Source organism: Colletotrichum paranaense, assembly GCF_030867605.1.
Source record: "Colletotrichum paranaense strain IMI 384185 chromosome Unknown Scaffold_6.1, whole genome shotgun sequence".
Classification (NCBI taxonomy): domain Eukaryota; kingdom Fungi; phylum Ascomycota; class Sordariomycetes; order Glomerellales; family Glomerellaceae; genus Colletotrichum; species Colletotrichum paranaense.
The window spans coordinates 544,668-565,330 of NW_026848964.1; the positions used below are offsets into that span (position 1 = coordinate 544,668).

Genomic DNA, 20,663 nt, shown 5'->3' on the forward strand with positions numbered 1-20,663 from the left:
TTTTTGGAGGTGGAGATAGATGAGGTGGTGATGGTGATCGGGTTGGTTTTCTGTTTGTACTTCTTTTGGGAAGATAACCTAGGATTGTTCTTTTTTTTTTTGGTCTAGTGTGAGGTCTGTTAGGCCTTTTCGTAGTACTATGTATGTAGACCTAGGCGTCCCCGGGTATATATTGGGTGCTCGAAAGTAATAATTAAGTGTTATGATAGAACATAGCGAAATGCTAGGTATAGACCTATGCTATGTTGAGGCGATGGGAGGATGGATTTAAGCTCGAATAATAACGCCTGTATGCGATTGCTAGTATATTCTGTGTAAGTGTGTAGAACATGCTATGAAAGAATCCGTATATATGGTAAGGGATTAGATAGTTGCTTACTGAGTTGATCGCTGTTTTAGATTTAGTTGGATAGATAAAGAAAGTTTCTTAGTTTGCTAAAGATTTTGTTATGTCGAGGCTAAAGATAGGTAACGAATCTTCTTTCCTGTTCTTGTAGATAGAATAAGTAGTATTTAAATATAGAAATTGCGGATTTATTATGTCGTAGCTTTTATAAACGGCTATACCCGTGGGCATCTTTTTATCGAACATAACTCTGTTATCTCTTCTCGTATAATAAGCTTTTCCCCGGTCTATTTATAATATTTTATAATATTACCCTTCTTTTTAAAATAATATCTGGGTTACGGGACTTATTAATGTCCGTGATTTCGGAGAATGTAGATTATTAGTTAAGGGTTATATTTAAGTACTATGAATAATATTTAGTATATTACCTAAATTAGATAATGAGAAATTGCAAAAGATAATGACCGAAGCTAATATCTTAGGGAATAAGCCTTATGTATAGAATACATAGTGAACATATCGAACTACATAAGTAATCTTTAAGGACCTTAATTTAAGGTATAATTGAAGTTATGGATGTGGACTTTACTGAGAGGGGACCCGCTAAGGTAGATAGATTAAATAAATAGGGTCTGGAATGCTTGTATATATGAGATAGTATTACTATTATCTCTTTTATAACTCTCTATTAGTCCATAAGCTGGAATTGAACTGAAGTGCTTGGGTTGCTATCCTAAATACCGCGGTAGTCTAGAAGGTTGGGCGATAACTAACTAGACTACTTCTATGTAATTGAAGCCTATGGAGAGATTGTTGACGATGAAATCGTTAGAATGGTATATAGAGGTAGGTAGCGGTTACGATGTGGTAAGTTGGATGTTAATTTATATCTGTGTGGATGTGGTAGCAGTCTAGAGATCGTAGGTAAACTTACCCCGCACGGTAACTACGAACGGGTAATTGGAAAGGAAAGAGACGCTGGGTCGTAATTGGTAATTTGGTAATTAGAAGGGTAAGAGATACGCGGTCGTAATTAGCAATGGGTAATTATGACTAGGGGCGGTTGCCGTAGATTCGGAGCCTTGTATTAGTTATTATTCTGACTAAGCTTGGCTTCGGAAGTTTTGCTCAAGGGCCTAGTCCTAATCCTGTAGCGTCTAACGTATCTTGCTAGGCGTTATCCTACTCCTTATCTCTAAGTGATCTCTAAGTATTAAAGTACGACTTTCTGAAGCCTATATGTAATCTTCCGAGACTTAAGTTATATAGTATGATAGAAGGGACTATGTTAAAAAGATGTCGATCTGCCGAATCTATTTTTGTATTATGCTAATGACTGGAGCTACCCCTACCCTACCTCTAATGCTAAAAATGTGAACTACCTACGAAGCCTTGAAAGTACGATTGCTTAATACTAGTCTATTCCTATGCTACTATGTAACCTTGCTAAGTATCTCTACATAACGAGAGTATCTGGCCTAACTAGAGCTTTACTTATAATAAGAAATCTATTACCCGAAACCCCTTTGCTAACTACCTTCTTGTGAGACCCCCCTCTTAGTCCTGCCGGCCCTGTATATCGTACTTAACCTCTTAGCGAGTCCCGATATTTTAGGAACTCGACTGATGACGTAGAAAGTATGTGCATGGTATCTACTATACCTGTTAGCGCTACTTTGGCTTGTTCCTGCGCAGCCGTTAATCTCTGAACCTGAATGTCGTAGTTGGTTAGGGCTGGATCTCCTGGTTGATGCTGCTGCTGCTGCTGCATTTGGCTACTTGAGAATGGCGCTTTAGTAAGTGCTTGCTGTAGATTGGGATAGTGAGGCTTTGGGGCGTGAATCTGTCTACTGCCGATGTGAGGAGACTGAGGAGGCTAGGCGCCCTGCGACTGTGAAAACGTGGCTTGTTGAGGGGCTAATGCTGGCGCCGGTTGTCCTTGGCCCTGGTGGACTGGGGTAGAGGATGGTACGCTAGGGTTATTGCGATTCTATGCCTTGTAGCTCTCCTAGTTGTTGCCTTGTAGCGCTTTGTTCTGAATTAGTGGTATCGGGATGTTGCCTGGCGTGGGCGGTAGCTCGTATGTACTAACGTCGGATAGATCTGTGGTTATATGTATCGGCGGATGGCCTACGGGATATGCTCCTGGAGCCTTCGGGGTTAAGGTATGTTTAGAGGTAGTGCTGGCTTTGTTGGTATTATAGTGAATGTTGCAGAAGGTGTGGAAGTCGTTTTGTAATCTGACCTCGCATTCGGCGCCGATCGCGTGGGCGAGTAAGTAACTGAAATAACTAGCTTTTGATGCGAACGAGGAAGAGGGAAGAGCAGGGGCTATTTTGATAGAGGTTAATGACTAGAAGGACTAGCGACTAAAGCTGTGGTACTAAGGGGGCTTGGGCGATCTGGGAAAGGTGTCTATAAATGGTACTGGAGTAATGGCGTTAGCCCGATTATATACTTTTTTACTTACCCTTGAGAAAGCGTAATCGTCGAACTATGATCGTCCTAATCTAGTTATATTTCCGCTTTTGTGGTAAAAGTCTTAGTTCCTTTACGTTAGGAAGTACTGTGGTTCTTTTGGTATACGGGAACTCGCGCCGTAAATAATGTCGAATAGTTGGACTATGTTACTAATTACTTTTAGACTCTGCGTTGAGAAGGAAATGCTTATACTACTGCGACTGAGAGCTTTCGATGACCTGGATTATTTTTTTTATACTGCTATCGTAGTAAAAGACGTCTAGAAGGAACATTCTTTATTTATCTTGGGAAGATTACGCTATATTCGATGGTTTACGTAGTAGGAGTTATAGATTTTCGAACTTGCGTCGGTCCGTAGTTCGCTAACCTTTCGAACCTTGTATTTGATACGAGATGTGACGAGATAATCCGCTGTAGCTTTAAATAACTTTTAGCTGAAGCTCTGCGGGCTTGATGAAATACTTAGCCGAGACTCTGTGCCGATCGGTAAGCGCGGTAAAAGCGTAGCTCCGTCCCTCTTATAATCTGGTAGAAGCGAAACCTAGTGATTCTATAGAGACTTAAAGCTACAAAGCCGTTCCTTCTATGGTCTAAGTACGATGACGTGGTAAAGGTGGCGTAGGTGAGTTGTGTACTGCCTCGCGGCTTTACTCTATAGGGTGAAGGGGTACTTGTATTATTTGTCGGAAATTGTTTGGCTCTGCGCATATTGCCCCTTTTATCGATGTCTTATTCGGAGGATCTAATACTTGACGAGCGCAATGTGCTGTATCTTATTTCGTATGTTCTGTATATTATGAATAGCTCACCGTCTATTTCGATTGCTGAGCTCTTTAGTTGTACCTTCTTATAGCGGTAACCTCTCCCTGTCGTTTTATAGACCTAACATACTGCCTATACCCTGTGTATTCCGTGCCTAGTACGTTGAGTTGTTGTACTTTTGACCGGCTATATTGGTTGCTGATCCCGAAAGTTGCAAATCTATATAGAAGCAATATCCTGCTCTAGGCGCGACTTCTTATTTTATAGTTTCTACTCCGCGAGGTCGTTTGAAGATGGTGCAGAGCTTACGAGAGCCGACCGTGGCTGCGGGCGGCGATCTAAAAGTAAGTAGATTTTTTTCTGGTCGGTTTCTGTTTTGCTATTAAGCTGGCGGACTTGATGATATCCCCCTTTAGGCTAGCTTGAACTTCTAGGTCTTAGTCCTCTAACTAACGTTCTGAGTAATAGGATCGATCTTTATACGTCTTTCGCGGCTGCATAATTGGCGAGTTGGTCGGTGGAGTGCCTAATTGCAAAGTATAGTGGTCCGCTTCTGATAAAATCCTTGTCTATGGGTTTTTGGCGTATTATCGTGTTACTGCCGAGACGCTGAAAGAGCTGAAGAACGTACCCTTAGACGAGAAGACTCGGATTTGTACCGTCGAGAAGTACTTAAACTACTAAGGTGCGAATAAGTATCCGAAGAGAGCGGATTTGTATGTGCTCGTAATTCGTATGAATATCGACCTTGCGACTCTTACTGACGAGGAATGGCGCGCGATCCGAACGAAGATGTTATTGAGCTTGACCTATTACTTCTAGAAGTTTAAGAAGGAGAAGCCGCTCCTAACTATTTACGATAAGAAGATTAATAAGTCGGTGGTCGAATGGCCTGAGAACATTCGTAACGATATGATCTTAGGCTGGTATGTTGTATGAGATCCCGGCGGCTGTTCTACTAGTATTGCTAAGTATCGCCCCGTCGACCCGCCGAGCTTAATTGTAAAGAGCTCCGTTGCCGGATATCTGCGACTGACTATGAGGGCGGTGCCGAAACTTTAGTACCTACGTTATAATGGTTAATGGGAGCTATCTGGTTGGAGCTCTTTGTCTAACGCGTTATCGGACTCCTCGCCGGCTACCTCGCTGGCTACTTCGCTGGATCGGTGCCACTTCTCTTATCGAGACTAGAAGTTTCTTGTATTGACCTCGGCCGAAACTAATTACTGACCTGCCGTTTACTTTACTGGAGGACCGGTACTGGATATCGAACGCCTTATCGATGCTTTGTACTAGTAGACGGATAGACTCGTCGGTAGGCTTCTTGAAGAAATTAACGCCTTATTGGTTTCGGTATAGGGTCGGTTCCGCGCCGAAAGTGATCGTAAGCGTCTTTATGTTGAACACGTTAGAAAGGTAAGGGAACAGGTACGCTAGGACCGGATGGAGTGCGTATTAAGTATTAAGGCGTAGTTGGAGGTGCTGGGCCTCGATGACGTAGAGAAGGGGATCTGGGTATGGCTGTACTACGACGTATTTGACGAGGTACTGATGAACTTTATCCTCTATATGTAGGCTGACCTGGAGTCGGTTCCTGGGTAGTGAGGGGAGGACTATGTTGGAGCTGTTGAATGGTAGATGCGTGCTTATATTTAGAAGGAGTTGGTGTTGGCGTTTCTGTAATCTTGTCTATTAATGTCCTTGTCTACCTCGCTGTCTCCCTCTTTTTATCCCGATTCTACGTATATAAATATGCTAAGAGAACGTCTGTTGTAGCGTACTCCGGAACTCTTGAGCTTTTGTTTTTAGCGTTATCTCTACGTCGATCGCGTTGCTGTCTTTTTCCTTTTTAAGACTACCCTGACCTTCGACTCTTTTTTGGAGGTCCTCTAGGCTTACTGATAGCGCTACAGTGCTCCGCTTCTAGTCTGCTAGGCTGGTCCTTCTCCTCTTAAACTTTTCTATTTCTAATACCGATATCCGATATTGGCTCGAAGCTATGGCGCGCCAGAGCTCTAGGTGGAGCGTTGCCCTTCTGATATTCTTATAATCGATACTTTTCCTGGCGATGCCGTCCTGGCCTAGTGCCTTTAGGTTATCGTAGCGATGTTCTCTGATCGACGCCGCTTCTTGGAAAACTCTTTCTAGTGCGCATACTGATATAATAAGGTCTTGGCGTAGCTGGCTGGTGTTAATATACTTTGTGATCTCGTCCCTAACGCCCTTGATACCTTTTAGGATATTAATAAACTGCTTAGCCTTTTTTGCGACGGCTTTCTGGGTTACTGTCGGGCTATCCTAAAGTAGAGTCTCTGGTAGCGTAACGATTGCCCGAAACCTGTTAGCCTAGCTTAGATCTGCTATCTTATCTGTAGGGTTCTGATTGATAAGGTAGAGTAGTACCGAAGAAGCCTGGTAAGATTTTTGTAAAATCTTCTGTGTCTTGTTATGGAAGGCATTGCTCTTATACTGGATTGCGGTAACGATGTCCTGGATGTGAATATTAACTGCGAAGGTCTGTCCTACGTCTGTGGACTTTAGATTACTACTACTGATGAGTATCTCGTGCCCCGTCTTCTTAGCTAGTGATGCTAGATTATTTGACCTTAGGAGGGCCTTTCTTAAATACTCTAGGGAAAAGCTGCTGCTCTTATTGCTCCCGGATTGTTGTAGGATAGAGGAAAGATTGCGAGCCCCTATCTATAGGTTATCGTGATAGGTCGATAACGATCCTAGAACTAGATCGTATTCCTTTTTGTCGAACATTTGTCCGTTACCTGCGAGCCATTGTGGTAATAGACTGTTTAGTGGGCTTAGTGAGAGGTAATTGCCCAGATGTGTGATGCTGGACCGTGCTGTTGCGGTAGCTGTCGTAGTCGCGAGAAATACTGCCGATAGTCCTATCACTGCGGCGGCGATATAGAGCTAAGTGTACGGCGGTATTACCCTGGATAGCAGACGTAAGAGTTTGAGAGGCATCTCTAGAATTCTGCGTATCTGGGACTAATTCCGCAATACCCAAGCTAAGAAAGTATCAAAATTGCTGCCCGTCGCTTGACTTTTATCTTTGATATCTGTCGGCCTGGATGTCCTCCGTGTGTTTTTGTATGAGGCCTGCGATCTCTGGAAACTGGGATTATAGTTCGAAAATATAGGCCTGAAGGAGTTTTCCGACTTTTCGTTCTGCCGTCTTGCTCTTTGTGTAGCTCTTTTGAGCTAATCCTCGCCCTGTGGTATGGCGACTGCTTTGCTTGCTGGGGGTCTCTGCGTTCTTATGGCTAAGCCGGTACTTGGGTAATGTGCGATGGAGGGTAGAGGATGTATCGGAATTTATGCTACTGGTTATGCCCTCTGGGCTCTCTGTATATAGCTCGAGTGAGAGTCTTAGCCTGTCTTAATCTCGGTCGAAGGTCGGGTCTACGATGACGCTTGGGTCTTGTCTTATCAATCGGTTTTAATAGCGGGATATTACGAAATACGATTGATTGTCGCCCAGCTGTATAAAGGTCGTTCGACGGTTTTATGGAATGATAATGCTTCTCTATGTGCCTCGGTATAGCGGCGGGCTGTTCCTATGGTTGGGCCTCGCTGTCGCATAGACTTGTAGCTTTATGGACTAGCTATGGCTTCTTTTAGGATGTTCGGGATAAAGGCCTTTTTTTTTAGAATTATCGTATCTGATTATGATCCGAGGTCTGGCCTATGTGATATGGCGAGACGTACGAAGATGACGTCCTTAGTTGTTATCCTAGCTACTGGATTCGTAAATAACTCTACCCGTAAAACGCTAACTATATTTAAATACTGCCTGGCCGAAAGACTTTTTGAACGATTAACGTCGCCCGTTCCTTGTTACTCCGCAGATAGGTTAACTTCTTAGCGTATTATTATGCTACCTTCTCGTTACTACAAAGTTACTAACTTCGTTGTAGCTGTTCTTATTTTCTTGGCCGGAATAACTTTTATATATACTTATTTAAAGATTTTTAGTAATTACGCGGCTATGAAAACCGACCTAAAGTTTAGGACCGACGCTGACCGAAGAATGTGCTACGCTTTGTGGTACTTGCGCGATGTGCTAGATGACCCTGTTAAGGTTGAAGCCCTATATGGTTTCTTTGGCTATTCTTATAGGCTTCTATCGGAGTGGCTAGGTTCGTGTAAGACGGGGAAATGTAAAGCCCTACCCGAGGCCTTTGCGGAAGAAGTCCTCCGGGCTGCTAGTAGGAAGCGCTCTAGTGTTGTAGAGGGGATCTGATTAAAAGATGCCGGAGCGATTAAGATTTGGGAAGCGACCTGGGCCGTTTTGGAAATGGTTCTGGATGTTGATAGTTGGTGCGCGTTTTTGACTAAGATCCGGTCGGGATACTCCTTTATAAGGAAGGATTATGACGATGCGTGTCTTACTATCTGGGAGGAGAGGTTATGGGTATAGGGAGGTTGGTTATAGTGGTCGGTTGAGTATATGTGTTATTTCGAACTATTTTTTTTGTTAAAGAGTAATAATCTTGGCTTGTTAGCGCGTTTTTGCGGGATTGTATAGGGGATGGCTGGCGTGTAAGCTCGATAGGAGCACTTCTTCTAATGCCCGAAATAGTCTAGTCTTATGGCTTGCTAAGTCTCCTGGAAGCTTAGGATTAATTACGATGTTGTTGCGCGCTAAGTCTATCTGCTTTTCTTCGTATCGAATGTTTTTTATACCTGACTGATCCGCGCTCGGATGCTCGTGGGTAGATAGGTGATTACGGTCGGTTGGTGCCTGGGTCTTGGACTTAAACGGGCCCTTTTGTGCGCTGATCTTAGTTATGTGCGGCGGGCTTTGTGAGGTATGCCTTAGTTTAGTATACGTTTAGTTTTAATAACGAGACTGCCTATGTAACAAATGAATGATGAATGGCGCGGGCTTAGCGCTATTAGGGGCTAGATAACGAGACTACGCGCAAGGCTATAGTTAGACCTACGCTTAATGTCGAGACTTAGCCCGGGACGATGCCCGCTCTTGTAATAACGTATGAGATGTTGGATTTAAATATTAGCTTTACTGCGTCCTTAGCTGATACGAAGTTTTACCGTAGCTATGCCTCGGCTCCGGTGCTATATGAGTGTGTTTCCTATCCTGTCTAGGTAAGCTTCTGGTAAATAGCCTCGAGCGGCGAAAAAAAATACTACGCGGAAGAAGCTATTTTTGACCTCGCTAGCCTGGGTGTGTTCTATCCCTAGTATTTCTAGTATTACGGTGAGAGTATCCCGGTAATCGACTTAAGCGCTAAGTATGCTAAAGCTTACTCTAGAGGGGCGCAAAGAATGCGCCCGTTAGCTGTGGCGCTATTATTATCGGCTGAAAGTAAAAGAGCCGAACTCGTAGCATATAGTAGCTGTTGACGAAACTGACCCGAATTACGACTATCTTAAATTTCTGGGATGGGAAGAGGGAGAGGCTGAAGAATTAGATCTAGTAACTGTAGCATGGCTAGAATCCTGGAATTAGAGGGGTAAGCTTAGTACGTGGCTTAAGGGTATACTCTAGTATTGGAGCGAGGAGTGGCGAAAGGAGCCGCGTGATGATGCCGATAGCCCTTAAGAGACCGATGAAGCTAAGGTGGCCGACTAGAGTAAGCCTGCCCGCGAGCAAACCTTGCGCCCCCTATGGACGGCTATAGTCGAACCGACCGATCTCGATGCTGAGAATTGCGAGGACGACTCTTCTGATGACGATGCCCGTTCGATTACGTATCCTCGCTCCCTAGCCGCTAGGGGCTCTGTAGGCGTAAATACGGACGCGGTACTAAGAGATGAGCCGCTTGTTGCGAATACCTTACACGCTACTGATGGGGCTGGGCCTAATGTTACGCTGCCGTTATATGTGCGTACGGTCTCCGAGGTGTTTAATTCTCTAATCCGGAGGGCGGAGGACGAGGTGGCAAAGAAGCCTTAGGTAAGTAAAGTAGCGGTGCCGTCCCGCTCGATTAGAGACTCCCGATATAATGTGGCGACGTTTTCTCTAGCGGCGGCTGATTAAAACGGTGATAGGCGGGATCGGTCGCCGCTAAAAGCCTAGGAGTCTCGAGTTAGCCTCGTTCCTTAACAACCGCGTGAACTGTACTACTCGGCCGTCTAACGCAATCTTTATAACTTATCGGAAAGCTATACTTAGCCAGACCGCACTGGCAGGGCCCTGATTACCGATACTGACTAGTCCGGCCATCTCTAATAGGAACCGCGGTAGGCTATTTTGCAGACTAAAGAGGAGATTAATAGATGGTGGTTTTGGTATTGCTAGGTCTACCGATCTCGCCGCTATAGACCGAGGTCTTAAGTTAAGCTGTATCGGGCTACTAGCTCTAGGGAACCCTGATAAATATAGGGAGTTGAGCGAGTAGGACCTGCCTTAGGAGGTACGGAATAGGATACGTCGTTGGAGGCATAGCCCGGTTTGTTTCTTTGCCCTTTAGGACCGCATAGTATTAGAACGGAACTAGTGAGTAGAGTATTAATTTTCTATTAAGCTCTTTCTAGGCGAAAGAAACTTAGTGATGCTATCTTTATAATTCTAAGGCTAACTACAAATTCTGTGTAAAGAGACTAAGATGCTATGACAAAATAAGCCCAAATCTTTCCGTCCTATTCCGGCTTCCTATGACGAGGTCCTTTGTGTACCTGTGCACCTATTGAACCCGAATTGCCTTGTCTAGAGCCGTGTACGAGGTCGGATAGTATAAGTGGTATTGATCTCTTTTAGATACCTTTCCGGGAAGGAGACGCGTATCTTGTTCTATCGCCCGGTAAGCTACTCCTCTATAAACTCCGTATTATTATTATTTTCGATATACTCCCCGTCGTCTTTATTGGTATTATCGTCCTCGTCGCTCTTATCCTTGTCGTTATGGCCATCGCTGTGTTCGACCTCGGACTTATCGTCCGGCTTGTTAACTAACATAGCGGTTGAAGACGTAGCCTGCGTAGCGGTTGCCCGTTCCTTGTTGGTCTTTGAGCTGCTGAATGGAGCTGCAGATATGTTGCGGGAGCGACCCGAAGGAGCGGTATTATCTGTAGTCGGATTGGTGTCATTGGCTTCGGTTCCTTCGGTTCCATGGACGTATGTCGATACCGCAGGCGAGCCGTTCTCCTCAGTCGTGGTTGGGACCTGCCCACTAGGGAGATTCGATTGCTTCGGGCTGGATATCTTGAGGATGGTTTCCTATTGAGCGATGAGATCCTGCGAGGCCTGGAGTTCAGTTTGTAAACGGGCCCGCTTTTCCTTCTCCTTGTCCAGATTCTCCTGCGCCATCGACATCATTGACTGGGTGAAGCTTGAAGGGTCGGACGAGGCTCTGCTAGATGCGCGGCCGCTGTGGCGACCTCCTCGTCGAGACATCTTCTTCGTCACTCGTCTAGTTATCGCAGAAGTTGACGGGCGGGATGGGATTGCTTGTTGATTCGGTGGGCAATATCTCAAATAGGATTAGAGGAGAGAGCTTTGGGATCAGGAAAGCGACCAGGCCCGGCAGGACGACTTTTATAGATGATGAAACATTAGCATAACATCCGGCAGCCTAGTCACTGTACTGAGGAGTTCCATCTCGTCAGATCCATGGCGGCCTTGAGGTGAAAGAAAGTCACCGGGTACCATCAACATATACCGTGTACGTCAGTATTACCAAGCGCACTAAGTAGCGGTCTTAGCCCGCGCTGGAGGCAGTCGGGTACTTGAAAGTAGACAATTAGCGGCTCGGGCTACTAAAAAATATCATAGATGCCTTACAGACATCAATCAACTTCCCCTGCTTACCTTACCTGACTTCCTAGAAGCTACTGGGTACTGGCCGTGCGAATACAGTGTATATAGCCCTTACACTGGTCAGCTTCTGTTGTTTCGTCGATGTTCTAGAACCCGCAACTCCGGGAGCCGCTACGGGCTGTTTTGGGTTACGGCAAAATTAAATAGTATAAGGCAATATTGCCACCAAGCATTTGCTGCCAAACTTGAACACTGCATCCGGCGAGTGTGCGCTTCCAGACACGCGGTCCAAAAAGACCAAAGAAAGTAACATTCTTGGACTCGGCGGCAATGCGGGCAGCCTCCCTAACTTCATCGAGCTCGGCAAGAACAATAGGGGCTTCGCGGTCACCACCAGCGTGAAGATGGGCAAGGACCTCGTGGCACTCCTCCCACCGATCCTTCTGGCCTAGCCAACGCGGCGACTCAGGGAAGAAGAGAAGAGCGATTCCGAGGATGAGACCAGGAATGCCCTGAATACCCCAGGCGATGCGGAATGCCTTGGGATCGTTGGGGATACTGACAATACAGCCGTAAGAGATAAGGTACATGATAAGAATGCCCCATTCGATCGACCATTGCTGAATCCCGACGATGCGCCCACGGATGCGGGAGGGAGCCAATTCAGCGAGGTAGACGCAGCACTGGGAACTTGTGATACCAATGGCCAGACCAGAGACAACGCGACCGACAATGAGGTGGGCGACATTCTGAGAGGAGCATTGGAGAACAGCACCGATGATCCAAATGACAGAGGCGAGCTTGAGAGCGCCGCGACGGCCGTATGAATCAGCCAGGAAACCAGCGACTAGAGCACCGACAAGGGAGCCGCCGGACATGGAGGCCGTTATGCCGCCCTGAAGGGTCGAACTCGGATGCCCGAAATATTCTTTATAGGAGTCGGCGCCAATCCACGCACTCATGGAACTGATATCGAAACCGAAAAGCATACCGCCGATGGTGCCAAAGGCGGCGAGCGCTACAAGTCACTCATCAGCATCTGAAAACGTAGTGATATCGCAATGTTGATTGGGGCCGAGAAGATCAGGCAAAGAGCGCGTACCGTAGATGTTGTAAATGTGGAACATGATGGGCTTGAAGTCGTGCCTGTCCAAGGCGTTTCTGGTACACTTGGAAGTCAAATGGCTAATGGATCAAAGGACAAGAGGCTGCGACGCTGCAGTCAAACCAAGCCTGGATCCAGAGAGGCAGGTTTCAATGTCGAAGGTAAGATGAAGAGTTTTATAGATGGTGCACTCTGGTATCAAACAAGATTTCCCATACCACCAATTGACCAACACCGAGAGGCGCGCCTTTGAGAGATTCGAACAAAAGGGGCCCACATGCTCCGACCACCTTGAGTGGCGTCTCATTCAACAGACGGTAACGGGCGGCTGCAGAGGCTCTAAGGTAAAAGCGCCGTAAAGGCATGGCCCAAGATGCGAAAGCCAGGTTAGCCGGCAGACGGCACGCATGTTGAAGCAATCTCAAAGTGACAGCAGGTGGTTGAGTCGCACACATGCTGCTATATCATCGAGTCGTGTTAAGCGCACGTATCAGATGGCGGGAAAGTCAAAGAGTCTAGGGCGGACGACGTCATGTTCGAGTGGGAAGCCAAGGACGTGGTCTTGTTTGTCTGGGACCTCAAGCGCGTGGAGCACTGGAGATGTTAGCGCAGTCGTATCAAATGGTTCAAAACCAGGATGGCATGGGATGATGGGCTAATGTGTGGATGGTTGGAGTTCGGAACAGAGGACAAAAGAGAGATACGGGGATACATGCTCTGGGGCCTTTGGGAGGCGAGCACCGAATCATGGAGGATCGCCGCCGAGAGAGAGACCGTAGGACGTGAGGGGAACCTGGGAAAGAAGGGGAAGTGCAAGGGGGCAACACCTATTGAGGGGAATAGGGAGATTGGGGAAAATTGGGGGAAGGTGCAGCATGACGGCGACTTCCAACTCAGACTCTCTTTCACCCAGCAAGACCCGGCCAGGGGAGCACGGTAGGTAGCTGAGATGGAGAAAAGAGCAGAAGGAGGCCTCAGCTTCGAATGTCATAGCCGATCCAGTAATGTCTCTTCGAGTCGAGACAATTGGAACTCCCAATGGCACCTCATCCTGCCCGATTCCTACGTATTTTCGTGGCCTTTTTCTTTCTCAAGCACGGGAATACATACAAAGTTGATTCTGCCATCCAAATTCATTGCTTGAGACAACGGCCAATCAACGCGTGAAGGAGTTTGTGCCTCGGGCAGTTTTCTGGGGCTCATCAAGATCTGCGCCAAGTCTTTCCAAAGGAAGGATAGCGTCGTCTCCATTTCTCCGGTACCCGCACCTGTTGGGTCTGTTTGTGGCTCTCCGAGAAGGAAAGCCTGGGGCCAGTATGGATGCAATGCTGCGTTACTTTAATCCCACTCTCTTAAGCCTCTCGTTCGCTTCTGATTTTCACCAAGTGGACAAACAACATCCAACATTGTACATAATATCTCTGCTTGCTCCGGCCCATCCCGACTTGGTATACCTTGTACTCTTGGCTTCAACGACATGCACCAGGCACGGAATCCGGCCGAGTTGCTGTGCTGCCTCATGATCACCATTGGCAGGTCTCAGCAATGCCCTGCGAGCCTCAAGAGCAACTTACGTTAGGTACATACCTTAGCGAGGAAACAAGCAGGATGGGAAGCAAAGTTTCCGCATTCGGAGCATTTGATGGAACAGGCACATACGTCTTTGGTCGCGACGCCACGCTCCCGTCGGTCTCCTTACTCGCCGCAGGGCTATCTTACGTGATCCACGTTGGCCCGAGACGCTCGGAGAACGTGGAAGGTAGGAGGCCGGCCCAGGCTTCAGCACCTCCCCTCGGACCTCCCGTCTCCCGTTCCAGGCTCTCCTTCGATTCCTCCCGGCTTCCATGATTACTCAGCATGGCCACGAAATGAGTTGGTACGCAAGGTGCTGAGATAGTTCTGCTGCTCAAGAATGAATCAAAGGTAAGGTAGATGGTGTCAAGAGATGCGAGGAGTCCCTTGAGCAAGAGCGCTGGGGCAGGCACCACGGAGGCGGCCTCGCTGACACCTTCCGCCTTGCTTTGATCCCTCCCGAAGAGAAAACGTGTTGGCAGGAGCATTTCCTTCCATCACTATGGTCATTCCTCAAGGGACAGATGTTGCGATGCATCGCGACGGCTGTTGAACGGAGTCAAACAAATTTCATTTGTTATGTCCTAATACCCACCTACGAACTTCTTGAAGCCTACTGCGTCTCTGTGGACGTTGTTCTTACCTCTATCCCAAATAAGTCATGCTATCGCTCAAGCCAAACCCCACTCTGTAACGTGAACCGTGTCTGATAAATCTCTCTCTCTCATTCTCAGGCAGCTGGGGCAGATGGCCCAGGGCCAGGCGGCCTAGGGGTACTATTGGATTCCGCCGGAGCAGCACCATAATCTCTGTGATACTCCTCCAACCATGCATCAATCTTCGCAATAAGAGCATCGATACCCTGTATCTAACGGTCAAAGCCCCTCATCATGTCATTGAGCGACCCACTCATCTTCATAATCGGCCTGCCCTGTTCTTGACCTGAAAGTTTTCTGAAGTCGTCCTCAATACGAGTCTGTTCAGCGACTGCGGTATGTCGATTCACCATCATGGTGGTCTTGATTCGGCGAATGACCGCGTATTCTAACGGCGTCTTGAAGCTTCCTTCGTCGCCTCTGGCCTTTGTGTTGCCAAGGGCATTTGACAAGATCTCTGCCTCCATTCCCTGGCAGATGTCCGTCAGGCCTTGAAAGCTGAAACGGCCCCTTGGACCGGGATTGGGGGGAGGGGGGTTGCCCACGTGAGAGGGATCGGCTATCTGAGGAATAAAAGGGCCGGGTTGAGTTGGAGGTGCGTTGCCACGACGAGTAGGAAGCGGCGGTAACACGGCAGGAGGATTCAACGCCCGGGCTTCGATGACGGGGCGAGGATTGACAGCGGAAGGGGTCCGGTCCACTGCGTTTATGAGGGGAGGATTCTGGTCCAGAGGAGCAAAAGCTCGGACTGGGGGGATGCCGGGATGATGGAAATGAACCGGAGGCGCATTGACTGAAGAAGCCTGTGCCAATTGATCAAAGACTGGAGAGGCCTCAGATGGCGCGTGGTCGATTGCAGAAGCCTCGGCCGGAGGATTGTGGGGAGAGGAAGACAGGGGAACAACGTGAGGAGAGCTCTCAACCTTAACAGCCGGAGAGAACTCGATCGAAGGGAGTATAATGGGATTCTCCTGTTCCTGCCGGCATGTTAGCACCTCTTCCAAGATGTCTGCGACTCCGAGCTTCGAAAGTTGGGGATGTTCAAACCTCTCTTGACTCAGCCATATTGAAACACGATGTTTTTTTGCGCGACCTGATGATTCAAATTGAGTCTGTGTTTTGCCGTTAGGATAGCTGAAAGAGCTGTTCCAAAGATGTTGGGAGTGGTGGAGGTGGTTTGACGAGATGAGGTTGGCAATCGCATGCAGTAAAGGATGTAAGCAAAACGCTTTTCAACGTGTGGCTTCTTTCCAACTTGAGAACTGTTTTTCAACTACGTTCTTCCCTTTCCAAGCCCAACTGATGGTAACTTGACTCTTGCTTCACTCCTGCCCTGGAATGATAGATAGACCAGTTGTCAGGAACCAGAATGACCAGGAAGGATACTAAGGGAAGGAGCAAGGTGCTTTGAGTTTCAGCGGGAGAAACAACAACCAAGCCAGGCTCAACCATCGACGCCAACAAAAGCTTAATCAATCCCTGCGAGCTTGCCACTGTCTGCATGCAAGTTTTGGCAGCAGCTGCTGCGCATAAGCTAGTCTAGGTCTACAATCATCGTGACGAAGGAAGCTCAGACAACATCATCATTGATTTTTCACATCAAGACTATCTCATCCATGCTCTGGCCATCCTGAACAGCCTCTCCTCTCATAATCCCATGCACGTAACACTCTCCAACTAGTCGATGCCTCCTGCCCTCAACTTTCCTCAGAAGGTATGGAATATGGCACCCATCCAAAATGTGAATTTCGTCCCCCACCTTGCTTGTCTCCGACACTAGCCCCAAGTAACCCTTAGCAGTGAAGCACAGCCTGCGATTCCGCATAGCATGCATCATTGAGGTCCTTACATCCTGAAACATTTTTCCTGCTGTGCGTGTCTTGAGATTAGCTAGCTCTAGCTTCCCCTTGCCTGCCGGCCGACTTTGTCGTGCAGAGTACGTCTGTCCTGGAAGCGATGGGGACAGCCCCGTGGATGCGTCGAGGAGAAGGGATATAATCTCCTCATAGGCTATCGGCGCCTTCGCCATTTCGGTAGCATCTTTTCCGGCGACTAGTGTCTGCCAGAAGGCAGAGAAGACAGTTTCGTTGCCTGGATATTCTTGTAGCTTCGCGGCAAAGGAGCACATGTCTTTCAAGTCTCCATTGGCAGTGATTGGATCTTCGAGACTCAGCTCTGGATTCGTAAATACGGTACTGAGTTTTGCGATGGCGTCAACCGAAACACCATACAGCCGCAGCTCGTCCTTATTTTTGCGTTCCAAAGATGGATGAACTCTGCCGATTTCGATCGTAAGATGACCGCATGCCATGTACGGTGTTGTTGTGGTAGTAGAGTGTCCCAATGAGTGTGTTCGACGGGGGTTTCTCCAGTCTGGTACCCACGATGGCAGATCGATAGACTCATGGTCTACGCAGGTAAGGACCACGCCGAGTCTCAAGCTGCCTTTGTTGTTATCCAGGTGACGTATCGTTATGTCGCGATAGAGATGAGTTGCGGGAAATTCGTCTGCGTAGCTTGGTCTAATCGCAGACCTGTCCTGATCTTGACAGACACCAAGTAGACCATACACCTTGTCCCGATTGTCGTAACACTTGGCTTCTCTGGACTCTATCAATAGGTCGAACAGCGGCATGGCCGTACTGTGGTAGCTTGACTTCATACTGCTGAGGTGCTGTACCGACTCACAAAGATCCCTCTGATGGTCAAGTGCGCGGCTCCCAGAATTGAACTTCTCCCCTAGCCATCTCGAGATGCCACAGGTCCAGAGATGTAGACAGGCCAATGACAAGACGTCCCACGTAGCCATATGATTGCCGCATACGACCCAAGAGTCAAAGGAGAGGATGACTTCCTGAATGATCCAAAGTCGCGTGAACCACGGGCGCGAGAGAAAGTCCCACAGGGCTTCCCAAACCTCCGAACTTTCTGAGGGGAGATTAAGCCCCTCGAATTCGTCCGGCCCAATAGTCTTCTCCGTAAACTGCAAGAGCAACCTAACGTCTTCCAGCAACTTGATGGCGGAAGCAGAATTCGAAGTTGATTCACCCAACCAAATGACGGTGTTCATAGCATTCTGATAGATCCGCGACATCAAGGGTATCTGCTGTGCCTTCTCTTCGTTGTCGTCTTGGTTGATACAGATCTGGTCTATCCACATCACAACTGAGCGATCCTCTTGACGGAAAGCCCTCAAAGCAACCGCGAGAGACTTTGTGATATTCTTGACGTGACCTTCGCACTCGATTGCCTCATCGAACACGTTTGGGCCCCATGTGTAGCTGAGCGCCGTGTACACTATCGGCGTGGCGGATCCATCGACAGCGAGAGCAAACCTTGCCTCGAGTTCGAGTGAGCAGTGACGAAGGCGGCCACGTAATCTGTCATCGCCGGTGCCTGGCAAGATCTCGAGCACGCGAATTTCGAAAGGATCGAGTATGGGACGGTACAGGGACGAAGATCGAGTTTGGCCTGGGGCTGTCTTGGTTGCACCCTTAGTAGATGCCCATGTCCGGACCAGTTCCTTGTCCTCACTATCGAGCTCGGGTTCATCAACTCCGGCAAGACCGAACTTCTTGTCGACATTGAAGTTGATCCAGTATTCAGACCTCAAGGATTGTTTGAAAAACTGCGTATCGTTGGCCGACATCTTGACGGTCCAAACGGGAGTCTCACTCGCGCAAAATCAGGCTGCCAGATTCATGTAGAGATGGGAAATGCAGCAGGTGTCAGCTTCGTGCACGAAATCATCTGGCGGGGATGGGGGGACTGTAAGCTGCAGCCTTTCCTTCGCTGTGAGTGGACAGTTAAGTCTTAGCATCGCTTGCCCCTGCGATCCAACGCCCATGCCACCTCAGGCAGACTTAGTCCAGGATGCCTAACATCACCAGATGACCACGACAATTGACGCAGGCTATGACTAGCACGATCGAAGTTGGGATAGGCATTCCATTTGACTCTAATTTTCTGAAATTTCCCTCGGGCATTTTGGGCGGGGACGGAAGACGTGCATGGTTGTATATCCTCGGCAAGCAACTTACCACTAGAATAGCTGGTTTACTGCACCAAAAGGTTTAACATGGAAGTCACGGAAGCAAGGCCTCAAAAGTCAGCTCAGTGTCAGATATCAAGGGGAAATAGATTCATAACATACACTTGATTTTGACTGGGAAAGCTTGACATCGACCGTCCGAACGCCGAAGGTAGGAATCCGAATCGGAGTTTTTGGGATCGGCGAAAGTCCGACGGCGTGAAGCTATGATATAGACCCGTCCCGTGCAACACGGCAACAGGGCAGGACGGTGGCATTTTGGTTCCCGGGTTCCGGCATTAAGTTTCCTTCAACGATCTACAATCGCATGATTTGGTGTACTTACGAATCTGCGGAAGGCGTTGGACTTGTTGCGAAAAGGCCGACAAGAACTATCATGCGTGCCAAGGAAGGGATAAAGGCAACTTGACCACTCGCATCAGACGAATGTCAGAAGCAACTATTCCAAACAACACAAACTTACCAGCCATAAACAACATGACTGCAGTAAAGAAAATCAGAAAGGTAACTACTTTATGATCTTCGTGTTCTTACAGCCCGATCCGTTGGAGTATTTTCTGACAACAGCATGCATAGATCATCATCATCGGCGGTGGCCCAGCAGGCATACTTGCTGCGCTCCAGCTGAAAAAGGCCAATGGAATCACGCCGGTAGTCTACGAGATCCGCCGCCAGCCAACAACACTCGGCGGAGCAATTGGCATTCCTTCCAACGGTCTACGACTGCTCGATCGCCTTGGACTCTACAATGACGTTGCAGCTCGAGGTGCATTGACGCCGAAGCTCGTCTTATACGCTCTGAAAGGCTGCGTTATGGGTGAGATGGATCTATCATCTTGGAGTGAGCAGCAAACCGGCTTCGGATACTTGCGCGTCCAACGAACCGACTTAATGGACGTCCTGCTAGGCGCCGCCAAGCAAGCAGACATCCAAATACATTACGGCAAAGCCGTGGAGAAAATCGAAGACCAAGGCCACACCGTGACCGCGCGGTTCGTCGACGGGACGGCAGATACGGCCGACTTTCTCCTCGGCTGCGATGGGATCCACTCCGCCGTGCGGAAACTCTACATTGATCCCGGCTCCGTGCCCGAGTACTCCGGCTTTGCAAACATGTTCGCTCTCGTGCGACCGGACGAGGTGTGCCCCAGAGCCACGTCTATCGATACCATGAGCGCGACGCTCACCTCTGACGGACTTTTCGTGATTGCCCCCACGACACCAACCCGCGATCTGCTCTACTGGTTTTTCTCCCGCGAGGTTGCTCTTCCGGCTTTTGGCAATGTCCGTGACGGATGGGAGGAGCGCGGAAAGGAAGCGGCAGACACATTCAAGGCTACCCTTCTCGATCTCTTGGGGAGTCAAAAGTCTGACTGGATGGACATGGTGCACGAGATCATCAACAACACGAACGCTGTCCAGTTTTATCCGATCTACAAGATGCCGCGGGGAAGACCGTGGTCCAGGGGCCCTTGCATGGTTCTCGGTGACGCTGCGCATGCGATGCCGCCCCACGCCAGCCAGGGTGTTTCCATGGCTTTAGAAGACGTCTTCTTGTTCTCAAAGATGTTGAAGAGTAACACTGATAGCCTAGAAGACGCGATGCAGGTATATGAGAAGAAGCGAAAGGCGAGGACGGAGGCGATGCTGGACAAGGCGGAGTCGAATGGATCTTTGCGCAAGTCAACTGCACCTTGGCGTCTTCGAGCTATGGAGTTGGCTATCTCGGGGGGATTGTGGGTCTCGAAGACCACAGGTATCGACAAGATGGGCTTCGGACAGAAGCCTCTAGCTTATGATGTCGAAGAGGAACAGTTTTGATGCAGAAATTGGAGACGCCGATTGCGTGTTTGAGTTCGTTATGATGGGTTGTATGGATACCTCATGTCACTGTAATAAGTTTTGACTTACTTTTGGTCGCAAATATGTTGTTTGAATACTATCATGTT

At 48.2% G+C, this 20,663-nt stretch overlaps 4 protein-coding genes across 4 annotated transcripts; 1 reads left to right on the forward strand and 3 right to left on the reverse strand.

Moving 5' to 3' along the window:
• Positions 1 to 10,379: 10,379 nt before the first annotated feature.
• Positions 10,380 to 12,457, reverse strand: CPAR01_07793 (uncharacterized protein; the record flags this gene model as incomplete). Its single annotated transcript, XM_060492062.1, has 3 exons — positions 10,380 to 10,790; positions 11,576 to 12,348; positions 12,433 to 12,457. 3 exons carry the CDS (start codon positions 12,455 to 12,457, stop codon positions 10,380 to 10,382), a joined length of 1,209 nt encoding a protein of 402 aa, XP_060348432.1.
• Positions 12,458 to 14,150: 1,693 nt separating this feature from the next.
• Positions 14,151 to 14,495, reverse strand: CPAR01_07794 (uncharacterized protein; the record flags this gene model as incomplete). Its single annotated transcript, XM_060492063.1, has 1 exon — positions 14,151 to 14,495. The coding sequence occupies one exon, from the start codon at positions 14,493 to 14,495 to the stop codon at positions 14,151 to 14,153; it is 345 nt and encodes a 114-aa protein (XP_060348433.1).
• A 380-nt stretch (positions 14,496 to 14,875) lies between these two features.
• CPAR01_07795 (uncharacterized protein) lies at positions 14,876 to 18,312 on the reverse strand (the record flags this gene model as incomplete). The annotated part of the gene is made up of 2 exons (XM_060492064.1): positions 14,876 to 15,640; positions 16,513 to 18,312. 2 exons carry the CDS (start codon positions 18,310 to 18,312, stop codon positions 14,876 to 14,878), a joined length of 2,565 nt encoding a protein of 854 aa, XP_060348434.1.
• Positions 18,313 to 19,191: 879 nt separating this feature from the next.
• CPAR01_07796 (uncharacterized protein) lies at positions 19,192 to 20,535 on the forward strand (the record flags this gene model as incomplete). Its single annotated transcript, XM_060492065.1, has 2 exons — positions 19,192 to 19,218; positions 19,291 to 20,535. 2 exons carry the CDS (start codon positions 19,192 to 19,194, stop codon positions 20,533 to 20,535), a joined length of 1,272 nt encoding a protein of 423 aa, XP_060348435.1.
• Positions 20,536 to 20,663: the final 128 nt, after the last annotated feature.